General features: G+C 42.6%; 1 protein-coding gene across 1 annotated transcript; it reads right to left on the reverse strand.

The window, feature by feature from the left end:
• Nucleotides 1–1745: 1745 nt before the first annotated feature.
• Gpn3 (GPN-loop GTPase 3) lies at nucleotides 1746–17722 on the reverse strand. Its single transcript, XM_003462933.5, has 8 exons — nucleotides 17516–17722; nucleotides 13563–13671; nucleotides 10566–10733; nucleotides 8615–8739; nucleotides 4694–4809; nucleotides 4452–4548; nucleotides 3329–3457; nucleotides 1746–2657 (listed from the first exon to the last, which is right to left on the reverse strand). Exons 1-8 carry the CDS (start codon nucleotides 17561–17563, stop codon nucleotides 2592–2594), a joined length of 858 nt encoding a protein of 285 aa, XP_003462981.1. The 5' UTR covers nucleotides 17564–17722; the 3' UTR covers nucleotides 1746–2591.
• Between the last annotated feature and the right edge of the window lie 181 nt (nucleotides 17723–17903).

A 17903-nucleotide genomic window follows, 5' to 3' on the forward strand; every position in this document is an offset into this window, starting at 1 on the left:
GAAGGTGAATAGCAAGACGCAGGGGCGGGGTATGGCCCCAGACCCCCAGCCCACCCAGAATAGGCCTGGAACCCAGCAAGATTTAAGTTGGAAGTCAAACACTGGAATTTTTTGAAATGATAACAACAGAAGTGGAAAAGAGTATAGAGAAAATGATCTCTCAGGTACAAAAAGAAATGATGCTTAAAATCAAAGATATCAGAGAAGACACAAATAAAAGAATAGATGGCTTAGAAAAAATGGAAACAAAAATGCCCAACATAGGAGAGAAACTGAATCCATAAAATAGATCCAAACAGAGATCCAGGACATCAAAACCTCCACTGAAAGTATATGCCACAGACTGAACGAAGAAAAGGGTAGAATTTCAGATGCTGAAGACAGAACTGCAGCTACTGATCATGAAAAAAAAGCTACCTCTCAAGAAGAGCAAGAGACCATGAAAAATCAATTCAACAGCTGTAAGACGAAGCAAAGAATCACAACACAAGATTAACTGGGGTTAATGAGAAAGCGGCAGGCAGAACAAATGCCATAACAATCATGAATATATATGTGCACCTAATACAGGAGCACCAAACTGTATCAGACAGTTAGTGCTAGACATGAAGTCAAATAAACAATAACATAATTATAATGGGAGATCTCAATACCTCATTGTCACAGACAGGAAGGTCAACCAGACAGAAAATCAGCAAAGAAATATGAGCTAGCCAGGTACAGTGGCACACACGTATAATCCCATCACTTAGGAGGCTGAGGCAGGAGAATTGCTGAGTTCGAGGGCAGCCTCGGCTACAAAGTGAGTTTAAGGTCAGCTTGAACTGCTTAGCAAAACTGTCTCAAAAAAGACAAAAAAACCAAACCAAACCAAAAGTGTCAGAGCTAAACCAAACCTGTGAATGAATGGTGTTAACAGGAAGAAGCCATGTCCCATGGCAGCCACCAGTGCTGCCACTGGGGGAGCACTGGTGAACCACCACTCTGTGCCTCTCCACCTCCCCAGGAACCCCAGATTAGAGGAACCCAGGTGCCTGGTGTGATCCACTACACTGAGGGACTGGCAGCCAACACAGGAAGCACATGGGATGCAGCAGTGGGCTCATTTAGAGGAACACAGGAAAAGCTCAAGACAAACCAGTAAAATACAATCTCAGGCCTCCAGCCCACAGAACGTCAGGAGACACAGACATAGTAGAAATTATACATCACACACCTGAAGTAAACAAGCAGTGTGATGCTGTATTGATGGGTTAATTTAATATGTCTGATGGTCTGGACAGCTATTTTGAAGATAACAAGAGGCATTATGGTGGCCATCGTTAATTTCTTGTTATCTTGTTGTGAAGTTCTGTATCATTTTCATTGTTTTGTTTACTTTTATTATGTCTGATAACATGGGCAACCATTTTGAAGACAACAGGACATTATGGCAGCCATTGCTGACTTCCCATTATCTTGTTTTGAAGTCCTGTGTCACTTTCATTGTTTTATTCTGATTGGCTTTATTCTGTTCTGTTTTGTTTGGCTTTATTCTCTTTAAAATTAAAACAACAAAAAAAATAAGGATGCTCAGAGACTACAAACTGCATTTTAAAAGCAACATGGACTACATCTTGACACTTTGGGAAATTTACTTATTGAGCTTCCTGCCTCAATAGTACACTGCCAGGAAAACAAGAGTGTAAGGAAAGGTTAGTGCTGCCTTTCTCTTTCTTTCCTATATACACATATATCTCAAAACAGTTATTTTAATTTTTTAATTAGACAAGTAATACTTTTTCAACATACAAAAATAAGATACAGATAGGTAGTGGTCTTACAATACCCTTTCAGATATTTTACCCTTTTGAGGTATATTTTGTTACAATAATTTGTGCATCTTAAAAAAAAAAAAAAACCAAAAGATAAAAATCCAAGTGTAAAAATAAAATTAGACTGGCATTTTATTATATAGAACAGGCACTAACCTGTATTATACAAATCTATGTGAATTTGCTTTTAGGTTTTTTTCCTTTCACAAGATTAGACCCAGGATTTTAAAATCTGCAAGCCAAGCATTCTATCACTGAGCCACAGCTGTTTTCCTCACCTGGCCTTTGATTGTTAAAATCTACACTGATAAATCAAGTATGCTGGCACATACCTGTAATCCTAGCACTCAGGAGGCTGAGACAGGAAGACTGCCATGAATTCTAGCCTGATGGATTACATAATGACCTTAAGGCCAGACTGGCCTACATAAAACCTAAAATTAAAAGTAGAATTAAATTGATGCTATTAGAATTCTAGTATAGATTCTACCCCACCCTCAGCCCCTTTTGTAGAATCAAAGCCAGGGCTCTGCGTATGTTTACGGTGTTCCATCACTGAGCTCCTCTTCCAGTCTAAAGATTCCCCTCTTAGACAGCAGTGGCTTCGGAGTAACTTAGAACTGAGTCCAGGGATGTTCCAGGTGAAGAGTAAAGCACTCCTTTTTTTCATTAAAATAAGTAGCTTTCTCCTACTGTCTCCTTTAAAGAGAATATCTGTCGATTTGGCCACAAGATCTTCATATACATACAGATATATGATGCCATTTAGTAAATGTTTCATTCATTCTGGCTTTCTTGAAAATATTCATCAAACATAGAGGAGGAAGACTCATCTTCATGCTCCTGACATGAAGGAAACAGAAAATAAGATATATTCACTTCTCTCAGGTAGACTAGTAGTGTTATAGATTATCCAGGGAATGCTTTTTTTTTGGCACCAGGGATCAAACTCATGACCTCACGCTTGCCAGGCATTTATGACACTGAACTAATCCCCAGCTCAGGTAATGCTTTACATGTAACCAATAAATCCAAGATAAGTGTCAGGAAATGCTTACTTGTAACCATTAGTGATTAAAGACAGAGGTATGGTTGACAGAATTTTTTCAGGTATGGTAAACGGATGTGCTGATAGCTCATCAGAAGCATTTTTTCATTTAAATTTACATTGAAAGGACTCTCAGCCAGTTTGCTAATGCTCTCCTGGTAACTGTCACTGGTCACCAAGTGACATGTGTGAGAGCAGCCAATTTCAAATGGATTTTACCTGCTCTTTGTACAGAACCCCAAGCTGTAAGTCCAGCAACTTAGCTGCTATCACCTCAATAAAAGGTAGAGGGAAGCTGGTACCTCCTAGTGGATGCAGGGATAAGTTTTAGACGTTATCCAGAAAAGCCCAAACCACCACAATGACAAAAACTAATTTAAGGAGTTGCCTGGATTACGAAGGAGAAGGCTGAGTGCTGGCAAATATTTTCCCCCAAAGCCCATAAAAACCTCAAATCCAAAGTTACCCGTGGTTCTTTAAATTCCAAGTCCTCTCCATACTGAATGGCAAAATCGATGTGCTGTAACACAATGTTCATGCTTTCTTCATCTGACTGATCATAGGGTAAAAACCGGACCATGCTGTAGTCATCAATCTGTGAGTTGGAGAGTTCAAGAAAAGTGTGTTCTGAAGTTGTGCAAAATACATAATTTTCAGCTTAGATTCGAGTTTTATAACCATTTATACTTCTGATTAAAACCAGTTGTGTCTTAGGGGTACAGGCAGAGGAGGTAAACAGACAGAAAGCAGCAAATCATTACTGCTTTTCTAACCTCTGACCTTCCAAACCTTCACTGGTTCATGGGTATTTATCTGAATTCCATACCATTGAATTGGAACTGTCATAATGGTACAAACAGTCTGAACTGTCCAAATTGCTTGAAATAATAAACATGTTAATTTACTGACCTGCCAATAACTTCTTTTTTTGAGACAGGGTCTCACTTTGTAGTTCAGGCTGCCCTTAAACTCACTGTGTAGCCCAGGCCACCCACAAACTCTTAGCAATCCTCCTGCCTCAGCCTGCGGAGTGCGGGGTGTTGGGCACAGGCACTCAACATACCATACCCCACCCGGGACTAAGGACCACGCCAGCTTCCGCAATGCGCTACGTCCCTCTTTAAATTAGCCAACCCGTGCACACTTCGTGCTCACTCTGTACTCTGTGGCAACTCCTGATTGGCCACAGCTGGATATAGTAGCCAGAGCCTGCGTCCCATTCCCGCCCTGCTTCCTCGTGGCAGCCTGTGATTGGTCACGGCCAAATATATAAACCAGAGCCCGCGTAAATAAACCAGCAGTTAACTGTCGTCCACAAGAGCGTCACCTGTCTCATTGGGGAGCTGCGCCGGTCACGGGGAGTACAGGCAGGAGGGCCTATGCCATCACACATCATACCGGCGACAGTAACTACTTCTAAATTAAACTGTGGGGCCAACTCGATCCCTTCCCATCCCCCTCCTCTTTGCAGAACAGAGAGTTGGACTGTGCTTCCAAAAAGTTGGCAGCTGACTGAATGTGGCAAACTCTTCATATCATTTGGGGAAAAACAAAGAAACGAACAAACTAATTGCACTTCACAAGCTTACCAGGCCACATACAGCTTTAGTCAATTTTTTGAATTTTTTGCTTTTTAGATCACTGGTTGAATCTTCTAACAAAGAATACATATCTGGATCTAGAAACCTTTGAAAGTGAGAAAAAAAGACTAATGAATAAAAGGAATCAGGAAACTAGATTTATAAGCTGATGAGCCACACATCTCAATAAAGCAGAAAACGCTCACCTTGGTAGCTGAGTACTGAAGGTAATGGAAGAATAGTGAACTCACCTCTCAATTTCCTTTTTCGCTTTTTTACTCAGCAGATCCATTTTCGTCATGATGTTAACTTGTGGGATTTCTAAAGAGATCATGGCACTCAGAGCAGCCAGGATGCCGGAAATAAACTGAAGGAGGACACAAAAGAGAAGACAAGTTACCTGACACCAACAGTCTCCAAATAGAGCCTTCAACTCCTCCTTGGAAAGGAGCTGGGCTAAGTGAAAGAAATGCCAGCTGGGTGCAGTGGCGCACTCCGGTAATCCCAGCACTCCTGAGGCTGAGGCAGGAGGATCGCTGTGAGCTTGAGGCCAGTGTGGTGTACACAGTGAGTTCAAGGACAGCATGAACTACACAGTCAGACTGTCTCAAAAAAAAAAAAAAAAAAAGGAAGAAAGGAAAAAAGAAAAAACAGAAATTCTGATATTATAGAAAAAGACAAAGATATAGATTTAATCTCCAGTGACTACTCATCTTGATTGATACCACATCACTAACCACCTTTCCCATCTAATATCCTCAAGAGCTAGTCATGAGAAATGGATTTTGATTCAGACAGTTTAAAAACTGGACAAAAGGTCCTCAGCAGATTAAAAATAGACTTATTTTTAATCACTAAAAATGCTCTCTATATTGTATTTACTTAACGTCGTATTGTATTTATTTTTGAGGAGTTTTGGTATATAACCCTGAATAAAAATGACATCCTGTAGCACTTATGTGTCATGGCTCAGACACCTGGCTCACTTGGCTCTATCCCTTACTCACCCTAACCTTTACTGAAACACATCTGGAAAATTTGGGGGTACAGCTTAAAAAGAAAAACAATCACACATTACAGTCCCTTTTTTGGCTTTTTTCTGTTAGGGAATTCACTGCTATAAACTTCCTTTGTGGACAGCTCCCATGGCTTCTGGTTATGTTGTACTGCCACTGTCATTTAATTATACAAACCATCTAATTTCTTCTTTAATTTCATCTATGACCCACTGTTGTTCAGAAGGGTATTAATTTCCATGTGCTAAAGTTCTTGTGGTTTTTTTTCGCACTGGCTTCCAATTTCATTGCATTTACTTAAGCATGTTCTATGTACTTTTGATCAGTGAATTGAGACCACTTGCACTGACAGTAATAACTGATATGCACTGACTTACTGTCACATTATTTTTTGTTGCGGGTCTCCACTTTCCTCTGTCTTGCCTTGCCTCGTGAATTCATTTTGTTGGAGTTCATGTAGTTGTAGTCCTCAGAAATTGAACTTAGGACCTTGTGCTTGCCAGGTAAGTGCTTATGCCAATGAGCTATATCCCTGGTGTCTCACCATCTCTTTCTAGAATGTCCTTCAGAATATTTTGGAGTGCTGGTTTGGTGATCATGAATCTCTTCAGGTGTTCTTTGTCATGAAAATATCTTATTTCTCCATTAATTTTGAAAGATGGTTTCTTGGACTACATCAATATGGGCTGGAGGTTTTCTTTTATTGCTTGAAACACTTCACTCCCAGCTCTCCACATCTGAAGGTTTGAGAAGTCTGCTATGATTCTGATGGGCTTTTCTTTATAGGTGATTTGATCTTTTCTGTAAAAGCCTCCAAGATCCTGTTCTTGTGCCAGGTGTGGTGGCACACACCCCTAATTCCATCACTTGGGAGTCAGAGGCAGGAGGACTGCTGTGAGTTCAAGGCCAGCCTGAGCTACATAGTGAGACTTTGCTTCACTTATCCATTATGTCAAATTCTTTTTCCATGTTTGGGAAGTTTTCTGCTATTGCTTATGTGAACACTTTTGTACTGTCGGGGGCTGGGGATTTAGCTCAGCGGCATAAGTGCCTGCCTTGCAAGCAGGCAGTCATGAGTTCGATCCCCAGTACCGGTAAAAAGGAAAAAAGACAAAAAAAAAAAAAAAAAAAATTGTACAGTCATGGTTCTTTTCATTGACTCTGATAAATCTTATGCTATTCTTTGTATCACCTAGCTGCTGTTGGATTAATCTTTCAGGTCCCTTGCTATTTTTAAGAAATCTTTCTTTGCACAATCACTAATCGCAATCCTGTGGACAGAATTAGATATTCTGTCCTCAAGGTGGCTCATTCTGCTGCATATACTTTGAATGAAATTTTTAATCTCTTGCATATGTTTGAATCTATTACACAGATTCTATTTACTTCCTATGTTGGGCCTTCAAGGTTTCCATCATTCTCCGAAGCTCCTCTATTTTTTAATCTGCACCTGCTCTGGAGTCACTATCCATGTCTTTCAACATCTCTGTAGTTATCTGAGAGATTATTTGTGTAGCTGGCTTTTGGGCTTTGAGTCTGTCGTAAGATCTCACCTCTTCAGTTTACTGGGGATGAGAAGTTGCTGCCCATTTAACCCAGCTCTAGTTCTTTGGCATTGGCCTATAGTACTATATATGGCCCTTATGCAATCTGTCTTGCCATACCAGAACAACTGATTAGAACAATTCTGTCACCTTGGTTGAAGTGGCACAATCAGCAAAAACAGTAGCATCAAACACAGCCTAGCAAATGACAAGCTGTGGTAACTATTAATTCGCTACCTTTAACCTTATGAACTATAGTTGGGGTCATATAAGAAAATCTAAAATGAATCAGAAAATTCTATACAGTAAATATGCCCCCAATATGGCCATTTTACTCTTATCGGAGAAAATTTAAAAGGAATTAAGGGGGAAAAAAATAAAGAATAGAAGAGGAAAAGATTAGAAGAAAGGCTCAAAAATAAATGAAGATTATGTGATCTTTGGGAAACTGGTGAAGAAGACAAGAGGGAAAGAGAAGAAAAATAAACATGAACAGAATTATAAAAAAAACTAGAAACAATGTTCACTCATAAAAACAAGAACGAGCAACAAATACAAAAGAAAACAAAACAAAAAAGTGCACTTTAGGGTATGTCTCTGCTGTCACTGGCAGAGTCCAATCTGTGTTCATCAATCCCAGCAAGGCAACCACAGATTTGCGGCAGGGTAGTGGAGAATTCCAGCAAGACTGCGTCTTTAGTCCCACTGAAGCTCAGCCTGGATTCTGGTTTTGAGGAGGGAACCTGATTTGTTCAGCCTGGAACACTGTGTGCCTCCTGCTGGCTTGAGCTTGGCTCCTTGACCTCCTACCAATGCAAGCTTGGCTCCACCTCGCCCTGACCTGCGAGCCCACCAGATGGAGATAGCCTACAGGTGCTCTGAGTTCCCAGTTCAGTAGGCCCCTCTCAAAGATGGCTACTGACCAATCACCCTCTCCTGGGGAGTGTCTGAACCCAAATAACTCACCAGCCCCTGCAATCTGCTACATCTATGGTTGTGTTCCACTAGTGTATTTCTGCGTGGAGGCCCCTGGGGTCACGAGTAGTCACAGTGGGTCTGCGGGCTGGAGCTGCCCTGCCACACAGTGAGTCAGGGCTCAGGGGGAAAGAGCCTCTGCTTTAAGGTTTCTTTACTGTCCCTGTGGACTTCAATTCTCGCACCAGATCCTGGGGACCCATTTCCCTCACTGTTTTCTTCCTCATGTTATTATATTTCTGCATCTGGACAACCAAATAGACGCAGTTTCTTTGGTGTTCAGGACACTACTATCTTCCTGGAAGGCCACCCACAGTTCTTTTAAAATAATTGTTTTGTTTTTTGGAGACAGGGCCTTCCTATATAGTCCAAATTGGCCTTGAACTTATGGTGATCCTCCTGCTTCAGCCTGCTGAGTGCTGGGATGACAGTAGTTCTTGGTAAGCAGTTCCTCAAAATCTGTATAATAATCATCACTCATCAGTTTCAAGTTACAATGTTAGCCTAGTAATTTAATAAGAAAGGATACTAAGTCACTGAAATAGTCTGGTGAAATGTCCAGAATCACACAGTAATTAAAGGTGACTGCCAACTGCTTGTACCTGTTACCAAGTCAACAACAGAACTACCCTCATACCTTAAAGGACTCTACCATGAACTGAGAATCAACAAGGAACACGCCACAGACTCGGAACTCCCACTGTTCCAGCTGCTGGACCAGCTGCTTCATCACAGGCAGGTGAGTGTACAACTCGATCTGACCTACAGGAAAAGGGTAACGAGAATGACATACACAGGAAATAGGTTAAGTGTCAAATAAAGAACAGAAGTTTTACCAGTAAGATAATGGTGGAAAAAGAATGTTAGTAATAACATCCTCAGGTCAGGAATGTAAGTGGCACAGCACCTGCCTGGCAAGCTCAAGGTACTGAGTTCAATTCTGGAACAACAACAAAAAAGTAATAATGTACTCAATTTTTATAGGGCCTTCTAACCTCACAAAGCAATCACAAAACCTAAGGGAAACTCAAGCAAACTATCTAGTCTAATGTGGAAAATGAAGCTCTCACACTACACACTTTGCCAACTGTGGAAAACCACCTGGACAGCACTCCTTGAAAGCAGAGCATTTGGCCCTGCTACCGTGGATTGTTATGCACAGAGCTGGGTAGGGTATTTCCTTATCCCCTCAATTGGCTAGAAGTGCTACAAATTGGTCTAACCAAGGTGCTAATGTGTAGTCTTTAAAGCAATGTGACCGGACAGTGATACCTGCTGACACTCCCAAGGTATGCAATGAGCTATGCTGAGTGATGCCAACTGTAAGCTGAGATTGAGCTTTGAGAAAGAGGCTGTGCCATTTCAGGGCATGATGAGTGCACATCAAAGCTGAAGCACCACCACCAAAACATCAGATACTGCCCCGATCTGTGACATGCAGATTACTCTTTCTGCCTCTCTCTCTCTCTGCAAACTGCAGAGGTGCTTCCAGGCCTCCCACCGACCCAGCTCATAGCACTCACACACCTCCCACCTTTCTCACAGTCACTCATCCCTGAGCCATCCCCCTTTTTAATGAAACCCGGGTTCAGCACTGGGTGGAGCCTTTGTTCCAATTAGCCATCATTTTAGCTGGACTTCGGACCCCGTTGGCTCCTCACAACTATAAACATGCCTTAGTGTCTTTACTGTCACTGTGGCTTGCACTGGAAGTGGTAGATTGGAATTAATTATTGGAGTTCCGGTAACTTTTCCCTGGGATTACAATGTGGACTCCTCTGGACCACGATGAGGTCCGGGAGGGCTTCATGTAGCTAATGGAAAAGTGAGTGCTAAGGCTGGGATACGGCTCCCTGGTAAGAGCTTTCCTGGAATGCCCAAGCTCAATCCCAGGAATTAGGGTGGAAAAGGTGAGGATTAGTGCTGCAAAGGGCTGTGCAGCTTGGTACTCACCAAAACTACATTTATGATGTGTACACTTACTGCAGGTTGTGTTCAGTGAGAAGCAAGAGGTAACGAATGAGGGCCACAAGTGACCAGCCAGGTTAGGCTCAGGTCTTAAAAACCATCTGTAACTCCCAGACTTACCACACGGCTCCTCCTCACTCCTTACCTCCTCCTCACTCACGGTGCTCAGCCACACTGGCCTCTGCAGCACCTCAAACCTGCCTGCTCCCTTCTGCTCCAGGACTCTGGCCTGCTGTGCCCTCTGCCTGGACCACTGCGTTTTCACTTTCACCCCATTAAGCAGCTCAGTTTAATGACCACCTAATCTGAAGCTGCTCTGATTGCCCTACTTCATGACAGTCTGTTACTTCTGTGGGATGCTGGTCACAAGGAAGCATTAAGTCACCATGGGGGGGTTTTGTTTAAACCTGTGCACTCTAGATTGTGAGTTCCGCGAAGGCAGAGCCTATGGCTCCCTTGCTCCCCGCGGTGTTGCCAGTGTAGTAGCCCTTGATGAGCTCAGGGGGTGAGGTAGAGACGTTGCACTACAACCAAGGGTTACAAATGCTCACCACACCTCCTCCCATTGAGAACACAATTACAGCTTGAAGGTAAGTGACACATTCACACAGCTGACTTGCCTGGACAGTCGAAAAGGATGTAGTCATCTTCCACATGGCCAAGACAGTTCTCCAGCCAGTCGAAATTATTGGCGAAATACTCCATGCAAAACACCAATCCTCCATTGGGACCAAACCGCAGAGAGTCATCCTCCATCACATCATCCACTTCAATCAGTTCCCGGATGTCTGAAAGGGACAGACAGGACCCAGAATAGAAGTGGCCATTCAAAACTTAACCTCTCCAGTAATGACAATTATATAAAAACACGCACATAGGAATTTATACACTTTTTTCACTGTCGTAGCGTCCATCAACAAGAACTGATCAATAAATTATTGGACAGCCAGACACTGTACAATGAAATACTGTACAGAGATAAAAAAGAGGGAGAAGCTCTTTAAGTACTAACACAATCCCCTTGGTATATTATTAAGTGAGAAAAATATACAATGCAGAACTCTGTAAGAATGATGTCATACTGTGCATGTCCATAATCCCAGCTACTCAGGAGGTGAGGCAGGAGGATTGCAAATTCAAGCCCAGCCTTGGCAACTTAGTGAGATGATGTCTTAAAAATGAAAAAGGGTAGCCAGACATGGTGGCTCACGCCTGTAATCCCAGCATTCAGGAGGCTGAGGCAGGCGGATTGTTGCAAGTTCGAGACCAGCCTGGGCTACAAAGTGAGCTCAAGGCCAGCCTGAACTGCACAGTGAGACCCTGTCTCGAAGGAAAAAAAAAAAAAAAAGAAAAAGGGTTAAAGATACTAGGGATAGGGCTGAGTGACAGAGTCCCCCCATGTCTGATTCCCAGTACTAGAAAAAACAGTGCAATTACATGTTTTAAAAAGAAAACAGGAGGGCCTGGGGATTTAGCTCAGTGGCATAAGCACCTGCCTGGCGAGCACGCGGTTGTAAGATCGATCCCTGATACCACAAAAAACAAACCAACAAACAAACAGGAAAAGTTTAGTGAACATCCACAATATGTACACATCTTGGATTTTATATGCACAGATCATCTATGGAAGTACACACCAGAAACTGGTATGAGCAGCGGCCTCCAGGGAAGATATGTGAGTATCAGGGATCAGACCAGGGAAGAAGACATTCTCCTGCTTAGTTTTAGTCTTTCACACTTTGAACATGTTAATATGTACTACTAAAAATATCAGGTAAAAACAATGCTATTATCTTTTAACATGACGACTTTAGGGGAGCTACTTAACCTCCTGAGCCTCACTTGGCCTTTTATAGGACGGGAGGTAAGGTGGGAGTCTTGAATCCTGGGGCAGAAGGATGAAAATGAACATTACTTAATTAACAATTGAAGGGGTTAAAGGGATTAAAAATTCTGGTATAAGTATGGTTCTGTTATAAGTTTTTGGAAATCAGTAGTTAGACTTTAGGTTTTTGTTTTGTTCCAGTACTGAGAATCAGCCCCAGAGGTTCATGGCTACTAGGAAAGTGCTGAATGACATCTCCAGCCTTTTTTAAATTTTATTTTGAGACAGGTCTCACTAAGTTGTCCAGCCTAGACTCAAACTTGTGATCTTGCTTCAGCCTCCTGATTAGCTGAGAGGACAGCCTATGCCTGGCTCTATCTTCGACTTTTATTTATTTTTGTGCACTGGGCTTCATTCACAGGCATATTTACACTGGTATTCTATCCCTCCCCCTTCCCCAAGGATGAAGAGCCAATACATAGGGACAATAAAATTGGCCTTCTAGAAGGATGAACCAAGGACACCAGTCAGTCACCGAAAAATACTGTAAACTTGGTACCACGCTGTCCTGAAGCAGGAAAGCTCATGGACAGGGAGAAGAGCAGAGAGGCACAAAGCGGGCCCTGGCTCCAACTAGCTTTTGTGTTTTGGAGTCTAGAATCTCATAATCTCCTGTTCTTGGGTTTTGGGAGAGGCTCTGAGTTCGTTTAGTGAGTAAATCGCTCTAGTAAGCCTTCTGTCTTGTATTTCCTCCTCCTTCCGCTACAAAACCTGCCTCTCCCAAATTCACACACTGTCTGATAAGAACCACACCCATCATTATTAGAAACTATAAGTCAACCAAACAGAACTTTCCATTCTTTCACTGTCAACACTGCTCCTAGCAAAGGCAAAACTCTCCCCATTTGGATCTCCCTTCCCTTCTTGCTCTTGAGATTATTTCCATTCTCAATGACATCTTTAGTTTCATTCTGGCTTTTCTTTGAAGCAGGATCTCACTACGTTGCCTAGTGGTCTCAAACTCCCGGGCCCAAGCACCCCCCAAGCCTCAGCCTCCTGAGGACCCAGGACTACAGGCATGTACGCCCACCCCCACCTGGCCTCTCTTGGCATTTACAAGGTACATTTTCCTCCTTCCCTTCTGGCGTCACTCCTCTACCAGACCTCGGAAGAGAAGACAACTTTGAGGCTCAGGCTCGGGTCCTCTTCTCTAACTACCCTCCTCTCCTGCATAAACTCACCTGACCTGCGGCTTTATGTGTCTGTGTACAACTGACCCAAATATTCTATCTTTGGTATGTGAGTAGTTTCTACTCAACCTTATTCTTTTTTTTTTTTTTTTTTTTTTTACTAGGGTTAGCTTGAGCACCCACTGTGTGCCTCAACCAAATTAGCTTTAGTATAGATTTACTACAGTCAGGGATGTAGCTCAGCGGCACATCACCTGCCTAGCAAGCACCAGGTCCTAAATTCAATTCCTGGTACCATAAGTAAATGGAAGTATAGATTTACTGCAGTAGGATTAAGCAAGAAAAAGGCAGATGGGAAGGGAGATGGAGGAGGAATCTACCCATTACAAGTCCCCCCTCCAAACCCAAGAAAAGACACTGTCATTCATCACCACAAATAAATGTCACCAAGGAACATTTAGCTTCATGATGTTCACCACAAACCAGAGGACAGCACAGTAAGTTTCTCAAATTTTTCAGTTTCTGTGCCAAGAAGCCAGCATGCCCTGCCCTCTCTGGCCTCGCCACTCCTGAAGGAAGGGGAAGGCTCTGCTAGGACTTACCAGCCATCACGGGGTAGCTGAAGTGTTCTGCGGCCGGATCGAGGTTTACTACCTGGACAGAGCGGTTGAGGGCTTCACAGTGCTGGACCATGGTGGCACAGTAGGTGCTCTGTAACGTCCCAAGGCATGAGCGGTTAGAATAAGCACTGTAGTGATATTCTCTGTGCAGTATCCAAAGTCAGACCCCTGCTTTCATAACCAGGGGCTGCCTAAAAATGAGGCAAAGACACTGCCTAGCCTGCTGCTCCAGACTTGCCCTGAACCCACAGGAAAAGCTGAGGAAGCTGCTTCTCCTGTCTACTCTTCAATTTTCCATCTTTAACTGGGATGTCTTCTATGATCATTAAGGCTTTTTACTGCTCTAACATGCAACAATGGGAATTTAAAGGAAAGTTTTCTATGGTTGGAAATGTAGCACAGAAGTAGTGCTCATGCTTTAAAAGGGTGAGGCCGGGATTTGATCCCTAGAATCAAAAGAAAAACTAAAAAGAAAAGGAATGGTATTGGTTACATAGTGCAGCATGGAACATGCAGTATTTCTACTAGGACTTGCAGGTCCAAAGTCTTAGGTAGGAGGGTCTAGTGGTGTCTCTGAGTAGGGGGGATCTCAGCACATGGGTATATGCTTGTTAGCCTAGGAAAACAGCACTCCAAGAGGAAGCATCAATAAACAGCTTGTAGGTAGGGTATCAGCTAGTCACTTCTGCTTTAGAGAACTTTTTCCTCTTCAAGTATTCCTTGATTTTAACACCATGTTAAAAAATCTCTAAATTGGCTGGGTGTGGTGCATATATCTGTAATCCCAGCACTGAGGAGGCTGAGGCAGGAGGCTCATTGTAAACTGGAGACCAGCCTGAACTGCACAGTGAGACCATGTCTCAAAAAGACCAGTAAGTAAGTAAAATCTCTAAGCTACTTCTTTGTCTCTTCTACCTGCCCTGTTTAAAGACACAGGTGTTATCTCATTCTTTTTTAAAAAATTTTAAATTTAAAAATTTTTTTGGTACTGAGGATTGAACTTGCAAGCTGACATTTATCAGGGAGATGCTTATCCCGGTGAGCTAAATCCCTGGCCCTATCTCATTCTTTTTTTTTTTTTTCCTTCCAGTAGAAACATGGAACTCCACTTTGCATTGAACTACATTCTCAGTCCTTTATAATCTTTTTTTTTTTTTTTTTTTTTAAACAAGGACTTTTTGTCTAGGCTGCCCTTGAATTTGGGATGCTCTAGTCTAAGCCTCCTGGAGTGCTGGGATTACAGGCCTGCACTGGCTTCTCATTCAGTTTTATAAGCCCAAGGATCAGCACAGCACCTGTTACATAATAAATGCTTAGTAATTATTTCCATGAGTGACTTTTTATGTTTAAATGTAAGCTCCACAAGGACAGAGATTTTTGTTTTGTTTGTTCACTATACACTCACTGGAATTCAAATCAGGGCTTGACATAAACAACATGCTCAATGAGTGTTTTTGACAGTAAGCATCAAAAATTTATAGAAAGATACTTTTTGAACACAACTGGTCCAAAAAATTGACCTAGACTACAGAATAACTTCAACCATGTTTCTCTTCTTTACACATAATCACCCTCTCTACTTTGGATGCTATCTCTAGGCATCATCCCATATCTTAACCAATAAGTCACCCATCTTCTCTGATATAAGCTCTGCACAGGAAAAAGCTGCTTAGTCACATGCAAATCTCCTGAGTCCAGAATAGGTCAATGGCTCAGACCCTGTTCATTGAAAACTGGGGACTTGGAGCTGGGGATTTAGCTCAGCAGCATAAATGCCTGCCTTGCAAGCAGGCAGTCATGAGTTCGATCCCTGGTACCGATAAAAAGGAAAAAGACAAAAAAAAAAAAAAAACTGGGGACTTAGCTCAGCAGCATAAGAGCCTTCTTTGCAAGTGTGCGGTCGTGAGTTCCATCCCTGGTACTGATAAAAACAAAAAAGGCCAAAAAAAAAAAAAAAAAAAAAGAAAAGAAAAGAGAACTGATGCCACAGAACACATCCATAGACTCTAGTATTTCCCACACTTCTGTAATTTGATTAACTTCACTGTTTCTTCTTTTTTTTTTTTTTTTTTGGTATGGGGGCTCAAACTCATGACCTTGCGCTTGCCAGGCAGGCGCTTACGCCACTGAGCTAAATCCCTGGCCCCTCACTGTTTCTATTATATTTGAGTGCTTCTAATATTATTTATTATTTGTTTAAAAGAATCTATTATTATTGTAAACAGAACCCAATTATGATTATGTTTATCATAATCTGAAGGTAACCATGAAGTTATACATAACTTTCGGGGCTGGAGATTTAGCTCAGCAGTATAAGCGCCTGCATGGCAGGTGCAAGGTCGTGAATTTGATTCCAAGTACTGGAAAAAAAACAGGAAATTATACATAACTTTCTACTGACTATGTGTGTGGTATAAGGGACTGAAATCTGGGAGTACTGAGCTGGGTGTGGTAACACTGCCTGTAGTCTCACTGTTCAGGAGGCTGAGGCAGGAAGCTCTGTTTGAGTTTGAGGCCAGTCGAGGCCACATAGAGTTCACACCCAGCCTGAACTACAGTGAGACCCTGCCTCAAAAAAACAAAAAACCTAGGAGTGCTGAGCTAAATCCCTAGGCCCTTTGTTGTATTTTGTCTTGTGATAAGGTCTATTTAAATTGCTCAGGCTGTTTGTATTTTGTTTTTTTGAGACAAGGTCTCACTATGCATTTCAGGTGGCCCCTCCATGCCCCCCTGCTCAGGCTAGCTTTGAATTTACAACTCTACAATTGCTTCTAGAGTACCTGGGATTACAGGCGTGTGCAACCTAAAAATTTTTAAACTTCTGGCTAGGATTAATGTTTTTTTTTTTTTTTTTTTTTTTGAGACAGGGTCTCACTATGCAGTTCAGGCTGGCCTTGAGCTCACTTTGTAGCCCAGGCTGGTCTCGAACTTGCAACGATCCTCCTGCCTTAGCCTCCTGACTGCTGGGATTACAGGCGTGCCACTACAACCGGCTCTAGGATTAAATTTTTAGTCTTAACTAAATACAGTTTCCAATTGAGAGGCTTGAGTCTAAAATCTGCTCTCTGAAAAGACCTGGAAATTAAAGAAATGTTGAAGATATACTAGAACCAAACAAATCTCACCTCACAAAGTCAAGAACTTAGAGAGTTGAAAAGGGAACAACTTTCTCCATATGTCATCTAATGATCTTTAATGCTGGCTATATGTACCATTTAATGTCACCTCAAATACCAACAGTCCATGGCCCGACCTCCGAGAATAGTAAAGGAAAACGACATCACGTTAATTTTCTGGATGCTAAATAAGGCCAGAATCTAGACTTACGTAAAACTTTACTCAAATTTCTGCCACAACATACTACCGTGCGATCTTAGGCCAAAACTTAAAACCTTCCTTTTTGCATCTCGCTTTTTTCTACCTGTAAAATGTGAACAATGAGGCCTATCTCACAGTAAATGAGACGTTTTGCGCAGTACCAATGTATGTTACCAGTTATCATCACACTTCTTTCAAGCAAAAAAGGGGCATGGAGTGCATAAGTGAGTTGTCCAAAGTCTCAGCCCAGTACACACATCTACGGCCCTCTCTCTCTCATTTTTTTTCTTTTTGAGCCAGGGTGTCCCTATACAGTTCAGGCCAGCGTTGAGCTCATTTTATAATCCAGGCTGGTCTCGAACTCGCAAGGATCCTCCTGCCTCAGCCTCCGAAGTGCTGTGATTCGAGGCCTGTACCACCACACCAGGCCTGTCTCTCTCTCTTTTTTTTTTTTTTTTTTTGTCTTTTTCGTTTTTATCGGTACCAGGGATCGAACTCACGACTGCCTGCTTGCAAGGCAGGCGCTTATGCCGCTGAGCTAAATCCCCAGCCCCTCCAGGCCCGTCTCTTTTACGACCTGAATTTCCTGCTTAACACTGCCACTTTACTCTCCTTACCTTCCCGCTGCCTGCGGGGCCCATGACCAGCTGCGCATACCGAGGCATGTCAGGAGTCCAAGTTCTCTATACCTTCAGCCACACCACTTTGGCCTGCGCGCGACGCCCACCGAGTTTCGGGAATACGAAAGGTAAACCAATTGCAAACCAAATTCCTGTTCCGTCTCCTGTTCTGTCACACCCCTAAGTACGGAGCGTTCCTCGGGCCAAATCAAGTGAAAAAACTGGTCCTGAAGAAACGACTGGCCGGTGGGATGGATTTACGCGTGCGCAAACGTAGCTGCAGGCAACAGACAGTTGACAGAAAGGACTAACGCTGGTTGCCTAGGTGATAACCGTCATCCCCAACGGTTCTCTGCCTGGCGTTTTGGTCCATGATTTGTGTACT

Source organism: Cavia porcellus, unplaced genomic scaffold (genome assembly GCF_034190915.1).
Source record: "Cavia porcellus strain 051 isolate PalLab524CR breed Dunkin Hartley unplaced genomic scaffold, mCavPor4.1 scaffold_16, whole genome shotgun sequence".
Taxonomy (NCBI): domain Eukaryota; kingdom Metazoa; phylum Chordata; class Mammalia; order Rodentia; family Caviidae; genus Cavia; species Cavia porcellus.